This window comes from Zalophus californianus, chromosome X (genome assembly GCF_009762305.2).
Source record: "Zalophus californianus isolate mZalCal1 chromosome X, mZalCal1.pri.v2, whole genome shotgun sequence".
NCBI lineage: Eukaryota > Metazoa > Chordata > Mammalia > Carnivora > Otariidae > Zalophus > Zalophus californianus.
In genome coordinates, this window is record NC_045612.1 from 118307642 (window position 1) to 118325667 (window position 18026).

The 18026-nt window shown below is 40.3% G+C and overlaps 1 protein-coding gene across 6 annotated transcripts in view; it reads right to left on the reverse strand.

The window, feature by feature from the left end:
• Window positions 1–684: 684 nt before the first annotated feature.
• The window catches only part of GLRA2 (glycine receptor alpha 2), a 176909-nt gene continuing 159567 nt past the window's right edge, over window positions 685–18026 (reverse strand). For all 6 annotated transcript variants that reach the window (XM_027608192.1, XM_027608190.1, XM_027608191.1 and 3 more), the window contains one exon: window positions 685–2254. In XM_027608192.1, coding sequence (XP_027463993.1) covers window positions 1976–2254 — 279 coding nt within the window. In that variant the 3' untranslated portion in view covers window positions 685–1975. The remainder of the gene's footprint in view (window positions 2255–18026) is intronic.

Sequence of the window (18026 nt, forward strand, 5' to 3'; positions counted from 1 at the left end):
AACTCTATTTAAACAGGAGCTATTCAGGAAAAGTCAGGTAACTTATCCAAGATCACACTGTTGATAGGTGGCCAAGCTAGTCTTTCTATCTGCAAAATTCCCGCTTTTAGCCATTCTACAATATTCCTTTCTAGGGAAATGATTCAATATTTGAATAGGTTTAAAAGACCATAAACATCAACTTATAAATCTGCATCTTATCTGAAAATATTATGATGGATTTCTTTGGTTAAGGAAAATCTGCAAGGGGTTAAGGTGAATTTCCTCTACTTCACTGAGGTTTTCAGAGTTTTTTTCATCATAGAACTCCATTCCTGACAAAACCAGGATGGCTAGGTGGACAGATTGTTCTTTTAAATTTCTTTTCATTTTGGTATTTCATGATCCCTCAGTGTTCTTGGAACTTCCGCAGAGCTCATACGAAGTATTCACTATTCATTTTGCCCACGGTGACTCCCAGTAGCTCCACATACCTGTTTCTCTGTTTCTGCAATGACAATAATATTTTTCCTTTCTTCCTGGGGACACTATAAAAGCAACTATTATATTAGGGCAGAACATCATAGCTATAAGTGCTTTAAGTTTGTGAGAAAGACCAGAAACAAAAATCCGAGTTACCATTGTCATCCAACTTACTTACATTGTGGTGCAAAAATGGCAAGGCTCTTAGGGAAGTTCTGTGGCACACTTAGCTTTATTGAAATTGAACAAATATTTTTAATAATCCCTTTGACAGCACATGTAAAATTTAAGTTTTTCATTATATTTTTACAGGTTGTCTTTTATCTGAGTAAGCAAAAATACGTCTTTTATTTATTTTTTCTTACTTAAAACATGTAGCCAGGATTCAAACCACGTAGCTCTGGTACCAAAAAGGCAACGGGTTATGAAAATCACAGTACAATTTTAAAATTCTTTAAGTTAGTTAAGGATATTTAAAACAATATTCACTTGATTGACAGTAGAAATCATGGGTCATTTGACATTAGGACTAGTAGTTACACCTACAATGAGAGCAGAAATGGAAAGTTCAAGCTAATATGAGCTACACCATTCAGGACACACCATCTCCATAAATACTGTGGCCGAGAGGTTGCAATGGCTAAGTCACACTTGAGCAGTTAAAGTCACACGTAGATATAGCTAAAGCGAAAAAAATACAGTGTGCTGGTCGGGATCTAAAATAAAATGGGCATTTATTTTTAAGAGGGTATACTATCAAATCAGTTACACGACACACAATTTAAACCCCCAAATTACATTTAGGAAAGAAAAATAATATTAAATTGCACACCTACACGGACAGTAAAGTAGAAATATGTTCTTTGTGGTTGGTGTTTATTTTCTGTTGTTTTTTTCTCAATAAATAGAAATAATTTATGACCCACAAAAGGATTTCTCAGGTGAAACACTAATTACAGACATTGTAAAGAACTGTAGCTCAGACTCTGTGGCTCAGAGTACTTGTTTTAAAAACGAGGCAGCATTTTCCTGAAAAATTTTGGTCCTTGACTCACTATAGGCTAGTCACTATGGTCAGATGGTAAGCATTTTCCGTGTGTGTGTGTGTGTGTGTGTGTGTGTGTGTGTGTGTGTGTGTGTGTGTGTGTGGTTTAAGCTAACTTTTCAGTACCAGAATTAGTCAAAACCAGACCAAACCAAAGACAAATAACTTTCGAGAACTTGACCTTGCATATCATGTCTAATTAATACATCATCTGAAAGAACAATGCTAAAGACTATAAAGGGAATTATGCTCACATGATTCTGCAACACCTTAATTTTGTGCAAACATTTTCCTTCATTGCCCAGATAACTTATCTTTATTCATGTAGGTGCCAGGAAACCTGCTCTCATAATCTTCCCGCCCCCCTCCCCCGGTCTCCTCCTCTGTCAAAGTGATATAAAGACAATTTCACTGTGTATTTACAAGCACAACAGTTAGGCAAGAAAGTCCAGGGTCTGAAGGGCACATCTATTTCTTGTGAACATCTTCATGCCGAATGATCTTGTATGTGATCCAGTAAAAGATGTTGAAAATGAGGAAGGCCAACGGGAAGGCAGCTCGAGATATTGTGTCAATCCTTTTTGCCCGGTCCACAAACTTCTTCTTGATGGCATCTGCATCTTTTGGGGGTTGTGGGAGCGGGTTGGCAGGTGTGGCCTTGACAGCTGTTCCATCTTTCACTTGGAGGCAGTGACCCATCCCATAACCACTGAAATTAAAACGACTTTCACGAGTAACGTCTTCTTCCTGGGAGAATAAAGACAGAGGAAGCACAGATTGGTTGTCAGTCAAATCAGATGGAAGATGCTTAAAATTCTTCAGAAGTAAAAGGATAAATCACAGTTAACTGGTAGTGTGGGAGGCTTTTGGAATGTGGAGTTCTCTTTCAAGTTCAACTCAATTATTCATGGAACAGATACAGTTTATTAACTTTCAGGCTGAGAAATTAAGAGTAAGAATAACGACTTTGTGGTCATTTTAATTAACAAACAAACCCATTATATTCAGCACTGACTTTCCCAAAATCTAGTTTATTAATCCATAACTTTGAATGGACTGTTGTAAAGCCAAGCCTCCAGATCCAAATATTATACTCTATATAGAGGACCATCTGTTCATTTACTCACTTACACATCGTTCATTCATTCAAAAAATCATTTACTGAATCCCTGCTGTGTACCTGGCCTTGAGCTAGGAAATTTTAGAAATTTTAGATTTTTCCTAAATTTAGGAAAATTTAGCTAGCAAATTTGTGGCCCATTCACAGCCTAGTTCCTTCCATTAACATTGGCTTTAATGTTAATGTTAGACCTAAGATTAAGCCCCTAAATGTACACCTGTTTCCCCTCCAGTCCTCTAGTTCATCTCAGCTATATATCAGAAATTAAACATTCACTATGTGGTGCTGAATATTTCTACCATGGCTAATTGTCTGGTGTCAGTTTTTTTTAGGCAATCTAATTTTTTAAATTGTTTTTTAAAGATTTTATTTATTTATTAGAGAGAGAGAGAGAGAGAGAGAGAGAGAAGGAGCAGGGGGAGGGGCAGAGGGAGAAGCAGACTCCCTGCTGAGCTCAATCCCAGGATCCCGGATCATGACCTGAGCTGAAGACAGATGCTTAACCAACTGAGCCACCCAGATGCCCTAATCAAGTGTTTTAGTTTATTTCCTGTATTGTGAGCATGAAGTATTATATTAATGTCAAATGTGCAATACAGTGATTCAGCGATTTTCTACATTACTCAGTGCTCATCATGATAAGTGTACTTTTAATCCCCTTCACCTGTTTCACCCATCCCCCCACCCACCTCCCCTCTGGTAACCATCAGTTTGTTCTCTAGAGTTAAGTCTGTTTCTTGGTTTGTCTCTCTCTCTTTTTTTCCCTTTGCTCATTTGTTTTGTTTCTTAATTTCCACATATGAGTGAAATTATATGCTATTTGTCTTTCTCTGACTGACTTACTCACTTAGCATTATGCTTTCTAGCTTCATCCATGTCGTTGCAGATGGCAAGATTTCATTCTTTTTTATGGCTGAGTAATATTCCACTGTGTGTGTGTGTGTGTGTGTGTGTGTGTGTGTGTGTGTTTGTGTGTGTGTGTATGTATCTATATATATATCACATTTTCTTTATCCATTCATCTATTGATGGACACTTGAGCTGCTTCCATAACTTGGTTATTGTAAATAATGCTGCTGTAAACATCAGCGTGCATGTGTCCCTTTGGATTAGTGTTTTTGTAATTTTGGGGGACATACCTAGTAGTGTGATTACTGGATCATGTGGTAGTTCTATTTTAACTTTTTGAGAAACCTCCATGCTATTTTCCACAGTGGCTGCACCAGTTTGCCTTCCCACCAACAGTGCACGAGGGTTCCTTTTTTCTCCACGTCCTCACCAACACTTGTTTTCTAGTGTCAATTTTTAACATTGATTGTTTTGTTAGTTATTTATCTCTACCATATTTAAACATGGGTCATTTTAACAGATGTCAGTGGTATTTTATGTTGATTGTTTCTATGTGAATTAACTAAAACACTAAAAAACTGCAACCTCAGGGTAAAGTGCAAATAGCCTTAGTAGAATCAAATGTATGGGATCGTGGTGTGTGGTTGAGTAAAAATGGTGGAGTTGGAAAGGTGGGATTGAAATGAACTGCTTAATAAAAATTTAGTTCTAGGGGCGCCTGGGTGGCTCCGTCAGTTAAGTGACCAACTCCTGGTTTCGACTCAGGTCATGATCTCATGGGTCGTGGGATGGAGCCCTGTGTCAGGCCCGCACTCAGTGCAGAGCCTGCTTGAGATTCTCTGTCCTTGTTCCTCCTCCCACTTGCTCATATTCTCACTCTTTGCCTCTCCCTCTCTCTCAAATAAATAAATAATAAAAATAAAAATTTAGTTCTAAATAACCATCGATTGAATCTTCTTTTGAAATGAGTTAACTGCCTTCCACAATACTGTTCAACCCCTGGGAGTTACCAAAAGCACTGCACTTTATTTTGCCAGATAATACCAAGGCTTATGTTTCCCAAAACACAAGAAAACTTGGTATGAATTTTATTTTATCAGTGTTTATTGCATATCAATTGTGCCTTCAGCCACATGTAAAAGATATCTTGAGTGAAGTACTTGAACATAGTATGAATGAGAGCCCAACTGTAATCCAAATGGTATAGCAAGGACAAATTTATGTCAGGAAAATCAGGCCAAAGCTCTTATAATAAAGTAACTGTAAAGCTACTCCTTTATAAAATCATCTCCCTGGTACTTTTATTTATATAAGATTGTTCTATACAAGTTGGTTTAAGACACTCCATCTCATTTCTTAACAAAACATAATAAAGGATTTTTCATGCAACAATGAATTATTGAGTGTTAGAGTCTATGGCAGGCATTTTGCTAGGTCCTCAGAAACAGTTGATGAAGTTGCACAAGAGCCCTACTTGCATGGAGCTTTCAGAACCCAGTGGAAGTGTTCAACCTAAAGACATTATCATATAAGGAAGCTGGCTAAGAAAACCCAGCCTGACATTAGAGTACTTTGATGTACCCAGCTATATAAGCTCAATAATGAAGACTTTAATTGGACTCAGATTCAAATATTGAATCTGTTTTCTTTGTCTTAAAATGTGAATGATATATTTTATAGATGCAAAAGTTTTAAATAAGTGAAGTATTTAAAAATGTGGAATAAACATATTAATTATTACAATCTTATCAGAAGATTTATTCAGTACTTAGCAAGAAAGGAAGCACACAGGTCATTAGGGGGAGGGGACTTGGGAGTCACATGGGTTATAGCTGTCTTGAACTTTCTATTACTAACTGGTAATTAGATCTCAACTACTGAGTAAGAGAAGTAGAAACAGTGCCAGTTGGTTTAGTAAACAGAGATACAGACTAGGAATTTGGATATTTGGGTTCTAGGTCAGGCTCCAAGTGTTGTAAGCTGTGTTGATCTTAAGCAAGTTATTTATTCTTCAAAGACCTCAGGGGGTCTCCTGGGTGGCTCAGTCTGTTAAGCATCCTACTCTTGATCTCAGCTCAGGTCTCAGTCTCAGGGTTGTGAGTTCAGGCCCCATGTTGGGCTCCACACTGGGCATGGAGCCTACTTAAAAAGAAATAAATGAATTAATTAAATAAAGACCTCAGGGACCTCATACCAAAAATGTCAAGGCTGGACTAGATCTGTGGGTCTCAGCTTTGACTGTTAGGGAACTTTTACAAGTATATGCATGCCTGCCTCCCCTCCAAACCCCTTCCAGACCAAATGAATTAGAATTTCTAGGGAGATTTAATATCCAGTGACTCAGGCGCCCGGCTAGCTCAGTCGGTAGAGCATGAGACTCTTAAAATCCAGTGACTCTAATGCAGAAGGTTGGAAACCAGTGACCTAGGTGAGCTTTAAGGTCCAGCTCTAAAATGCTGAACCTATTCTATATTATTAAGTCTAAAATTACTTTTCGAATGGGAACTATTCCTCAAAGTACATTTCCCCTTATCTGCCTAAACTTACTGTGCTGTTTTTCTTTTCCATATCTGGAGAATCTTGCAAATTGCTATTCTCACCTCTATAAACATTTAGAAACTCATGATTAAGCATATAGATCACTGCCTGAGTGAGATAAGATTCTTTTTAAATTCCTGGATCCCTGAAGAAATAGAAAAGGTAGTTAGCTGGTAACCTGCTTTAGAATGCAGAACAAAAGGAAACCTAAATACCCACATCCATGTTTCTTTTCAGACTGACTCATTCATTTAATTTCTATAGTTTTTCCTCACAGACTGTGAATGGACAGCTGAAGAGATTAACTCATTCAATTAAGTACAGAGCTAGAGCAGAATGATGCCAGGTTAGGTTATCATTAAGTTGTACATTGCCTGGCAAACTGTGGCAGCTTAATAAACGTTTGTTGAGTAATGAACAAAAGGGAATTTTAAAAGGGCTTTTTTTATTCTTGAAAATACTTTCTTCATTCATTCAACGGTACTTCAAATTATGCTTCTGAGCATAGTTAGAGCTAATTAAATCCATTCTTTAACATTCTCCACCACAAAAATAAGTTTGTCATAGGTAGAAATTATCCATTTAATTTTTTCACATGCAGAAGATATGAATGCTAGTTTAAGGACCTTCTTATTTACCATTATGACTCATTCAATGCATTTTAAACATAGAACCTTAAATTATCCACATCAAAGGGTATGGTTTTGATTCAGAAAACATAATTGCAACCAGTTTGAATTTTTGTGTTATAATGAAAGACTAATTGCCTTTATAGCAGGTTCAGAATAAAATGTTGTGGTAATATGGCAAGATTCCTATATGAGGGTAAAATGGAGATGAGCTTGAGTCATGGTTAAGCTGAAGCTAAAAGAAAGAACAATCTGTAGGCACAGCTTAGTTGAACATATTAACAGGGAGAATCAGATCTTCCCAGTAAGCAATGAATTTTAGACATATGTTCTCCACTTCTTCTAATTAGCCGGGAAACCAATTAGTTAAGTATTGCTGCTGACCCACCATCTTCAGGAACTTTGAACAGTAAATACTTCTAGATCCCTCTGTTTTGTTATTCAGTGATTAAATTTCCAGAGAAAATGAATCATCCAAAGCTTCAATACGTTCAATTTCTATATCCCACTTTGAGAAAAATCTCCTTAAATCCTATCCTGCCATATGAAGCACTGTCATGGCACTATGTAATTCATTTGAGATTTATTTTATTTAATTCATGCCTCAGTTTTACTTGCTGTAAAATTAATTCATTCCTGTATTTGGAATAACTCTTGTCTAGATGTGAAATTAAACCTAAAGCTCACCAGAATTGCATTGTAGTGAATTATCTGTCACAAGCAAATGATTTCAATATAATTAAAGAACATGGTATTTATAAAATGAAAGATTTTAGGGGAGCCCATAGTTCCAATTTTTCTTCTATGCCCTAGAAAGGAGGAAAGAAAAAGATTCCTAAAATCTGGGGTAGGGAAAAATTCTTTCCATCACATTTCTCAACCAGATTCTTTGATTGGATTGAGTGTCTCTTCTGTATGAATAGGAACTCAAGGTTGTTGTGAGCCTCAGTCAGTGCAAGGATGTAATGGAGTCTCTGGCCCTCCTTAGGAAACAGTGTGAGCCCATGGCGGGGGAGGGGGGGCACCTGCGTGGCTCAGTCGATGGAGCAATCGACTCTTGATTTTGGCTCAGGTCATGGTCTCAGGGTTGTGAGGTCTAGCCCTGCATCGGGCTCCAACGCTGGGCACAGAGCCTGCTTAAAATTCTCTCTCCCTCTGCCCCCCTGCCCTTCTCCCACCTCTTAAAAAAAAAGGAAACACTGTGAGTCCAAACACAGTAGGTTTCCCCCTCCGAAAAAGACCCCTGGTCAAATGAAGGCTGGATAATATTTAATTGTAAGGCCTGCTGATTTCTATCACCTGGACTTGGGGAGGAGCGATGGCCTTGAGAAATTCTCAATTCTTGTGGCCTCAGTTTTCTCCTTTATGTCACAGGGGCTTGGGGATCGATATGAATAATAAATAGTAATCATTTATTGATTACAACTATGTACTAAGCCCTTAAAACTACAGTAAATCCTTTCACTAAACTGACCGTGGAAATCACATGCTTTCAGGGAAAATTGAGACTGAGAGAAGTTATGTGGCTTTCCAAAGTTATATTGCTAATAAATGTTGAAGCTGAGATTCAAATTCAGGTCTGTCTGATCCCAAAACTGTCTGATTCCAAAGACTCTGAAAGTCTGTGATTGTTATGAATTTGTCCCTATCAAATCCCAAATAGCTTCATTGAAGATTATGGATGAAGAATCTGACTGAACTTTGTAGAACAACAAATTTGCAGTAAAGTAAACCAAATATAACCCCCTTTGTTGTTTAATGACATCTTGTAAAATGAATTAAAACTGTCAAAGTGTCATTCTAGGCAAACAGTAAATAGCAATTTTTCCCAAAGGAAAGCTTATCATTGGAGCAGCTCTTTTTCAATGCAGGATATCATTCATGTTAATTTTTGCACAAGGAACTTCTGATATTCATTTCTTGAGCACTTGCTATTTATATATTTGTATTTCCAACAAAGATTCGTCGAGGACTTGTTATGTGCCGCTTGTGTGGTATGGTAGGGATACAGCAGTAAACAAGAAGACAAAGTTTCTGCTTTTTTGGAGTTTACATTCTATTGGGGAAAACAGATAGTAACAAGTAAAGAAACTATGCACCCACACACACAAACACTTCTACATACACACACATATATACATATGTGTATTCACACACACGATACTCCCACACACTTAGGCAGACACATGCACACACAAATAATGATGAATGCTTTGAAGAAAAATAATCAAGGTAAGCAACTTAAGAGAGATGTGTGGCAGAGAAATGGATATTTCAGATTGAGTAGTCACAGAATGCCTAAGCAGATGCCAGGCACTGAGACATTTGTGAGGGATCCATTGGTAAGCAAAACAGATCAAGTTCTTGCCTTTAAAGAATTCACAATCCTGAGATGAAGGCAAACATAAATTAAAATAATCACAAGAATACATAGTTGCTAACTATGATAAGGGCTCTGGAGGAAAGTTATAGGGTGCCATGTGAGCTTATTAATGGGAGTCCTGGTCTCATCTGGCAGATAGGAGAAGCTTTTCCTGGAGGAAGTGATGTTTCGTTAGAGACTTGAAAAAGCAAAGGCATTAAAGAGGTGAAGGCAGAGTGGGGAGATGTCTAAGATGGGAAGGTCTGCTGCAATGGACAGATGGTGAGATGGCTCCCGGAATGTGGGGGCAAAGTGGGGTGAGACAGGTTTCACAAGTGAGCAGGGGCTGGATCACATAGGGCCTTGCAAACCATGCCGCCTGCTTAGAGCTTTATTTTCAGAACCATGGGGAACAAAAGATGAATAAGACCTTGGGTTTTTGGGGGGCGGGACATAGAGAATAATACAAGACACATCCTTGAGCTATGTACAAAGGTGTATTGGTGGTCAGATGCGCCTAGAGTCTCCAGAATTGGTGAGGGTATCCACGGTAATATAGCTGAGATACACAAGGCAATGTGCAAATCATCTATGATTGCCCCCATCTGGAAAAGACTCTTTAGCGACCTATTGGTTTTTAGACTACATTCTCCATTTTCCTTTTTATTGTTATTTTAAAATTTTTGTTTCCCAATTAAAAACTGGGTAGTCAGGAACTCTGAATTTTGATAGCTGATTTCCATTATTGTCTTCGTTCACTGGAGGGTAAGCTCCTGAGAGTGTGCTAAAGTCATCTCTGAAGCCCTATTCCCTGGTACAGTGCTGGTCCTGTGAGTTATTCAATAACTGTGCCTGCCCTGATCCTCTTGCTTCTGAGTAAAAGCTCAGAAAGGATACGCTCCCTGGGAGAGAGAAGGGGGTAGTGACCGTCTCTTAGTTGATCTCCCTCTCTTTGCCAGTTGCAGTCCTTTCTGCAGCCTCTAAGAACTTCCATCCCTATCCCTCTCACTACAGACACAATAGCCTTGAGATTGCAGAGGAGCAGAGGAAAACGCTGGAACCAAATCTGAAAGACTTTGGTTGAATTCACGTCTTTACTGTCTCCTAAATGTGTGGGTTTAGGAGAGCCCCTAAGACTTTTTGCTCTCCCATTTCCTCATTTTTTTTTTTTTAAGATTTTATTTATTTGACAGAGACACAGCGAGAGAGAGGGAACACAAGCAGGGCAATGGGGGAGAGAGAGGCAGGCTCCCCGCCGAGCAGGGAGCCCGATGCGGGGCTCGATCCCAGGACCCTGGGATCATGACCTGAGCCGAAGGCAGACGCTTAACCGACTGAGCCACTCAGGTGCCCCTCCCATTTCCTCATTTTTAAAAGGAGGAAATTAGTCATTTGACCATCTTCTGAGTTTCAGTATAGGACTATAATGCTGGCTAGTATGTTGCCTTAAAACTGATCTCTAGCTGGTCGATACGTTTAGGAGTTATCTTCGCAACCAGAGCCTAGAGAGTATGTCAATGAGGGTCTTAATGTCTTCTTCCTAGCCCTGCCCTGATAGTTTCTGCTAAGGTTGGCTTCACGGGCATGCATACTGTGCAGTCACACCCGGGCCCAGTGCTTAGAAGGGTCCATACTTGGTTTCATGCTTTGCTAGAGGCATCTTAAAATTCATAATATTTTTGAACAAGGGTCCCACATTTTCATTTTGCACCGGGCCCCACAGATTTCGAAGCCAGCCCTGCTTTCTGCTGTCGTAGGTTTGAAGGAATGCCATTGGCCCACTGCTTCTATTCCCAGACTTCATAGTTTTCAACAGTTTCATCTCCTTAATGACCACTCCCAAGCTCCTTTGTGTGACATTCAAGGTCCCCTATGTCCTGCCTTATACCTACTTCTCTCATGGGGTTCCATGATCTGTGATTTTAGCCAACTGCTTCCCTTTGCATTAAATACCCCTCACCTCTCTTCACCTGGTGAGCTCCCGCATATCCTTCAAGACCCCACTCTGCCGTCATCCCATTCAGGATGCCTATTTTTGACCCCTGAGCCTGGGTCATGGGTTTCTCCTCAGAAGCAGCTGGTACATGCTTCCATAACGGAACCTGCTTCATCGTATTAAAATCAGCTGTTTACATGTCAGCCTCCTTGATGACCTTCAAGTATAGGGATGCAGTTTCTCATATCTTGGTAGCCCCAGTACCTAGAACAATACTTGGCTGAAGCTTCCTATGTCAAATATATATATATATATATATATATATATATATATATATATGTATATATATAAAGGAAATGCTTCTTAAATGAATAGTAGAAAAAAAGTCTTTTGTAATACGAAAAATGCTTTCTTTGCTTACTTATCATGTTGCTTATTTTTGCATATTGAATTGACATAAAATTAGGGCAAATTTAAACTTAACAATGCCACTCGAGGACTGAGGCGTTTATGGTCTATTTTTGAAACACTGTCCATTTTTTTGGTCCACTGTTAAGCTAGTGAGCAGCCCAGATAGTGTGAAAATACATAAATTTAGATCAAACTCATTAACAACCTTAGCAAAAAATGTACACTCATTTGCAAAGAAAATAAATGGCATAGACAAACATGCCAGAATACAAAGTAACAATTTTCATTTATGCATCTATTTGCAAGTCAAAATAATAATGCTAGGTAAATGAAAAGACAATACATATTAGTATATGCAAATATTTCACCAAATAAATTAGACCTTATCAGTTATTACCCATAGCAAAGACTAAAGAGTATTTGCATAATGTTAGGGGTATCTGAGCTCACATGCCGCCCATCTGGGTGTGGTGAACAGAATGTAGTTCCTGTAAATCTATGGTCATCACCAAACATTGGTTTTATGTCATAAAATTCTAATTAATGGAACATTTGCTTCACAAATCTCTTAAAACAAACGAATGCATGCCCTGTGGTGCTGTGCATCATTTAGCTATCATTTCACAAAACCTCCTTCCTTGCCTGGGTCACATGTTATTTTTGCATGTCTCCATGTGAACATAAAAGCCCACAGCTCCTCTTATGCAGGACAAAGCTCACCTCCAGTAACAGGGGCGGAAATATGTGGGCGAGGAGGTCAGACGGGACTCAGTTGTGGTATGAGCTGGCATTCCAGGACTGAGCCTACCACAGTCTCCAAATGCCTTGCAGGGGTTGGGGCCCAGGAATGGCGTTGGGCTAAGACTCCTGGTTATCTACAAAAACCCATCTCTCTCTCTTGTTCCAGTGGTGGATCTTCCTTTAGCTCGGGGTTTTTTAACTGTAGCACTACTGACATTTAGGACCAGGTGGTTATTTGTTGTAGGGAACTGTGTTGTATGTTTTAGGATATTTAGCAGCATCTCTGGCTGCTATCCACTAGATGCAAGTAGCACCCTTCCTTCCAAGTTGTGATAATGAAAAAATGTCTCCAGACATTGCCAGACATTGTAAAATCGCCCCTACTGAAGAGGCCCTGTTTCAGCCGGTCACACATGTTGCACATGGGGAGACTGCATTTTCTGGCCTCCCTTGCGCCCGTGTGGGGCTAGGCAACACATCAAGTACCAGCAAGTCCAGTCAGCCCCATCTCCAAACCAGAATCTAGTCACTTTTAACTACCTCCAGTGCTGCATGCTGGTCTGAGTCGCCCAACTGTGGCTCATCAGAATCATTCCCACCAGAATTACTCTAATAGTCTTCTACCTGGTCCCCTGGCTTCTAGGTCCTCCCTCCCAACAGTAATGTCAATTTTTAGGACCCCAACTCGAGGGATCCTGTTAAAATGTGAGTCAAGGGAGATCCTCATCAATTCAAAATTCTCCAGTGGATCTCACCTCACTCAGTAAAAGACAAGTCCTTACTATGTCCCCTTTACCTCTCAGGCCTTAACTCCTGCTGCTCTCCTTCCAGCCCAGGTGTCAGCATACCTTTTCTGTGAAGGGCCAGATAGTAAATATCTTAGACGTCATGGGCCCTGCAGTCTTTGAAGTATACGTCCTTTCAATGAACATGTGGAATGTAATTCTCTAAAGTGACATATAAACTTGACTCTACTTTGGACCACACCTCACCAGCAGCAACACGTTTTTAATGGACTGGAAGTCATTATTTAAAAGTAATTGTTTGACTTCTGGCTCAATATCTATAAAGCAGAAATGTTTTCACTTCATGTCAGCGGCAGTCCTAGGGTGTAGTTTAGAAGTTGATAACATGCTTCTGAGGCTTCGATTCCTCAAGAGCGAAGCAATGCCTTGTGTCTGGAAATTCTTTCCTAGTAATCTCTGTCAATTCTGGCCTAGCGAGAATGCTCAGAAGACACCCGAAATTCTAAGAGGCATGAAGGGGAACATCTTCCATCTGGAGTATGAGCTGTTCGATTATTAACATAGTTTGCCATCTGTTCCGGGTGCAAACAAAGTGAACATTGCGACTGTCTGCAGAGCGCAAACTGAAGGGGATGGGTGATCAGAGTATGAGCCCTCTGCCAAACTAAAAACAAGAACAGCAGCAGCAACAAAATCACATTTACTTCCTTTCTAACTTGGATGATCGTGACTGCCAAATTCTCTGGACCGTTATCGGCTCCTGTGTGTGTGTGTGTGTGTGTGTGTGTGTGTGTGTGTGTGCGCGCGCGCGCGCGCGTGCATGCACATATACACATTTGGTGTCAAAAAGTGGCTTGTTAGGCTAACACATAGCTCTTGTTAGAATTAGCTGTCGTTTTCCTGGCACTGCCATTCCTGCTGAAGAGCCTGCCTTAAGGCTGGGAAAAACTACACTTCCCACAATTCCCTTCTTGATTGGTTCCATGTTAAGGTTTGTCAGGGAGAAGAATTTGAGAGATTTCAAAGGTGGAAAAGAGGCAGAGGCTATTCTATTTGGGAGTCTGTGGATGTCAGATGAGGCTGCTTTGTTAGACATAGTGGGATTCCAGATCTTTCAGTGGGCTCCCATTTTATGATCTCACTTTCCAGACTGGCTATGGTGGCTTCTCAGATTTCCCTGTGAACACCTGCTTTTCCACCCAGAGCTTCAAGTGAAAGTCCTCTCTTCTGGCTATAGCCTTGCAGACCTTCGTTCCTGTAGTTACTCTCATATTCATATAAACCCTGATTTCTATATTAAACCCCTTAATATGGCAGTATGTTTAGTGTCTCTGTTTTCCTGACTAAACCCAGACAGATACAGATAATAGAGGTACTTCAGGCTTACAAGTACAAAACACCATGTTAATGCAAGTTACTGTAGTTTTATTCAATTAAGACTTATTAGGCATCATAATGTCCCAAACATGGAAAAGAAATGAGGATGAAAAAGACAGAGTCCTGTCCTTGAAGTCAGCGGGGGTTTGGGGTTAGGGGTTTAGAACATGTAGACCCGTGGCTCCCAACCAAGAGTGATTTTACCCACCAGGGGATATCGGGCAATGTCTGGAGACATTTTTGGTTGTCATAATGGAAGAGATGGTGCTATTGGCATCTAGGGGGTAGAGGCCAGGATACTGCTAAACATTCTACAATGCACAGGATACTCCACCACAGCAAAGCATGAATTATCTAGCTTGAAATCTTTTTTTAATTTAATTTTATTATGTTATGTTAATCACCACACATTACGTCATTAGTTTTTGATGCAGTGTTCCGTGATTCATTGTTTGCGTGTAATACCCAGTGCTCCATTCAATACGTGCCCTCTTTAATACCCATCACCAGGCTAACCCATCCCCCACCCTCTCCCCTCTAGAACCCTCAGTTTGTTTCTCAGAGTCCATAGTCTCTCATGGTTCATCTCCTCCTCTGATTTCCCGCCCCCTTCATTTTTCCCTTCCTCTAGCTTGAAATCTTAATAGTGCTGAGGTTGGGAAACACTGACATAGACAAATGATTCCAATAGAATGTGATGTGTGCTATGGTAAAGGAATGTACAGACCAGTAGGATCCTAGGGAGGGGGTAATGTTAGGCTGGCGTAACGAAGGAGAAGCTAGATGGCATCCTTTCTCTATTAGCACCATGAAATGCACTGCCTCTGGAAGATATACATGAGTGTTACAGATACGTTACAGAAAAGTGAGCCATGTCAAGAGGCAGCCTCATTGCATCAACTGAGCCTACTTTTTAGGGCACCTACACAGCAGCGCAAAGGCACTTGTCTGTGCCTTTTGGCCAGGAGTCAGTATCTTCTAATATTCCTATATTTTAATCAGGGAGGATTGTTACAAAAGACAGAAATCTACTTCACAGTTGCTTAAATAAATGGGGAATTTCTTCAAGAAATTACTGTAAAAATATTGTAAGAAAATATCATGAGTCTCCAAGGATCCAGAAGCGGTGCCCTGTAAAGGAAAGAAGCCTGGGCTCTGGATCCAGAACTCCTGGTTTCAAATCTTGGCCCTGCCACTAACCAGTGTGGGAGCTGGCTAAGTCACTCAGTCCTCTGCGTGCCTCAGTCTCTTCTGCAGTAAGAGAGAAATAGTGACAACATCCTTTAGGATTTTTGAAGGGATTCAGTGAGATAGTGCACATTAAGGGCTTTTAACAGTGCCTGGTATATAGTATATATTCAATAAATGTTAGTAATGATGGGGATATTGATGATGGTGTGAGCAGGGCTCCCCAGCCCAGGAACTCCAGTGAGCAAGTCAGGAAATGAGATTATTCTCAATCTCTCATGGCCATTATCCTCTCCCATTTTCGGCTCTTTTCCTTTCAGTTTCCTTTATTTATGCATGTTCCAGCTGGGCCAACCCAGCCTCAACCCTGTGGGGACCTTTTCAACTCAAGTCCTTGTTATCATCTATCATCTAATTAATTAGAATACTCTTCCTTCAAATTCTTGAAAGAGAGAATTTCATAGATATTCCAGCTTATAGACTGTTGTGCTCGGGTCATTGGATAGGAAAAGGGGTAAGAAATATGGAATAGCCTGAGGACGGGGTAAGGTGCAAGTGTGCTGAATGTCCCTGAACGAATACCACTTGAGGAACCACCATAGAAGGAACAAGAGAGGCTGGCCTTGGAAACAGATGAGCCTGGCTCATATGACAGGTGCTTTCAAAAGAGTGAAGAGCAGTTGTATTAATGGCTCCCAGGTTGCTAATCAGAAACAATTGGTTGACATTACAGGGAGACAAAAGTCAACTCACCATGAGGAAGAACTTTTAACAACTCTGTGACTGGACGTGGAGCACAACACCTTGGAAGGTAATGAATTCCTTGTTGATAGAGATGCTTAAGCCATTTAATCATTTGTTGGAGATGTTGGGTATTGGCGCGTAACATGACGGTTAGGCAACTAGATGCCCATTTCTGTACCTACTAATTGTGGTCATCTCTGATCATATGGAAATTACTAAGGTCAGAAGTCTAGGAGGGCAAAACACATGGAAGGTGCTGACCCATGTGCAGGAAAGATGTATTCGATAAGCTGTGCCCTGCTATGACTCTCCTTGACCTCTTGGAGATTTCTAGTCATTCTGATCTCATTTTGAGAAACCCTGCCATAATATAATCAGCCCCACAGAAACAGTTTGGTTCAGGTGTATTTTCTTTCAGTTATCTTTGACTTGCACAGTATTTCATTTCATTATTTCTAAGGGTTTCATTTAAGCAACAAGTCCCTTGCTACTATTATAATTTTGAAAAAGATTCTAATATAGAATATATAAAATATAGACTATAGAATAATGAAACCCCCCCCAAATAGTAACGTATAACCTCACATTATATGAAGAATTAGGCCCTGAATGCGTGTATTTCTGGAGGTCAACACACCATATTCATGGAACCCTATCTTTATTCAGTTTTGAAATCTAGAGGCCACAAGCAATAATATCAGCCTTCTAAGTAACCACCTCTTCTCTTCCCTCCCACTGCTCAATTTCTACTGAAAGGAGCTCAGAGGGAGAGGAGGCAATGCTGTGGGCCGTCAGGGTTTGGTGAGCTGGTTGCTGGTGCAGGAAGCTCGGTAAAACTCAAGAACTGAGAACTCAATCAGTAGGACTGGATCTCTGGTCTTGCCCTGGATCCCCTTCTCCCCACTTTGAAGAGACAGGTTAATGTCATGATGGCATCACCCAGGTGTGACTTGGAGAAGCATTAGGAGGCTCTGACAGAGGGGCAGTGAGGCATAGCCTGAGGAAAGAGACATCTGTGGGCCATCGCCTCATCTTCCAAAGCTGCACAACAAACATTTTCTGCAGGTGAACAACTAGAAACCTGCTTTCTCTGGCCAATCGTTAGTTCCTTCTGAATTTGAACGATCCCGATAAGCTAGGTCTTCTCAAATGAATACAGAGTGTACGTTCTGTTTTAAAATTAGCAGTTACTGAAGCATATGAGCACTGTAAACCACGAGGAGGCACTTTTGTAGCGCTTCTCCCAAGGACATTCAAAGCAGTGAAGTGAACCAGAAACACAATCTATACTCCGTTATTCTGGATTATTATTCGGTTTTGCAGATCATCTATGTCCTAGCTCTCTTCTACTTTCCCTGCAACCACTGGCTCACTAGCACTTTGACTATAGCTTCTTGCAAACAACTCTTGCCAAAAGAAAAAAAAAAATAGAAGAAAGAAAATGGAAAATAATAGATAAAACGAGGTTTGTTTGTTTCCTGGAGTATCTGTAGCGGATTTCCAAGATCTCCCCTTTTCTCTGCTTCATTACTGTGGTTACCAGATTTAAGATTTCAGACAGAAACTTGCCTGTAGGCCCAGAGGGAAGATTGATTGCAGTAAACACAGAAGACAGAGATCAGGCCCAACTTGAAAATAATACCACTCTCTGTTGAGCTAACTGTTAACCAGTTGAGTTTCTGGGTCATAAAGTGTGTGCAGGTATGTAGCACCGTACTTGGCATATACCGGGGAATCTGCCTCCTTTTCTTTTTCAAAGATGTCAGTGCAACAGTCATAATCAAAGGCAAAGAGTTAACCTCATGTGGTTATAAGAAAACATATTTTCATAGAAAACAGACTTAAGTTCTGGGCGGGTGCCTTTTCTCCCCTCAGTCT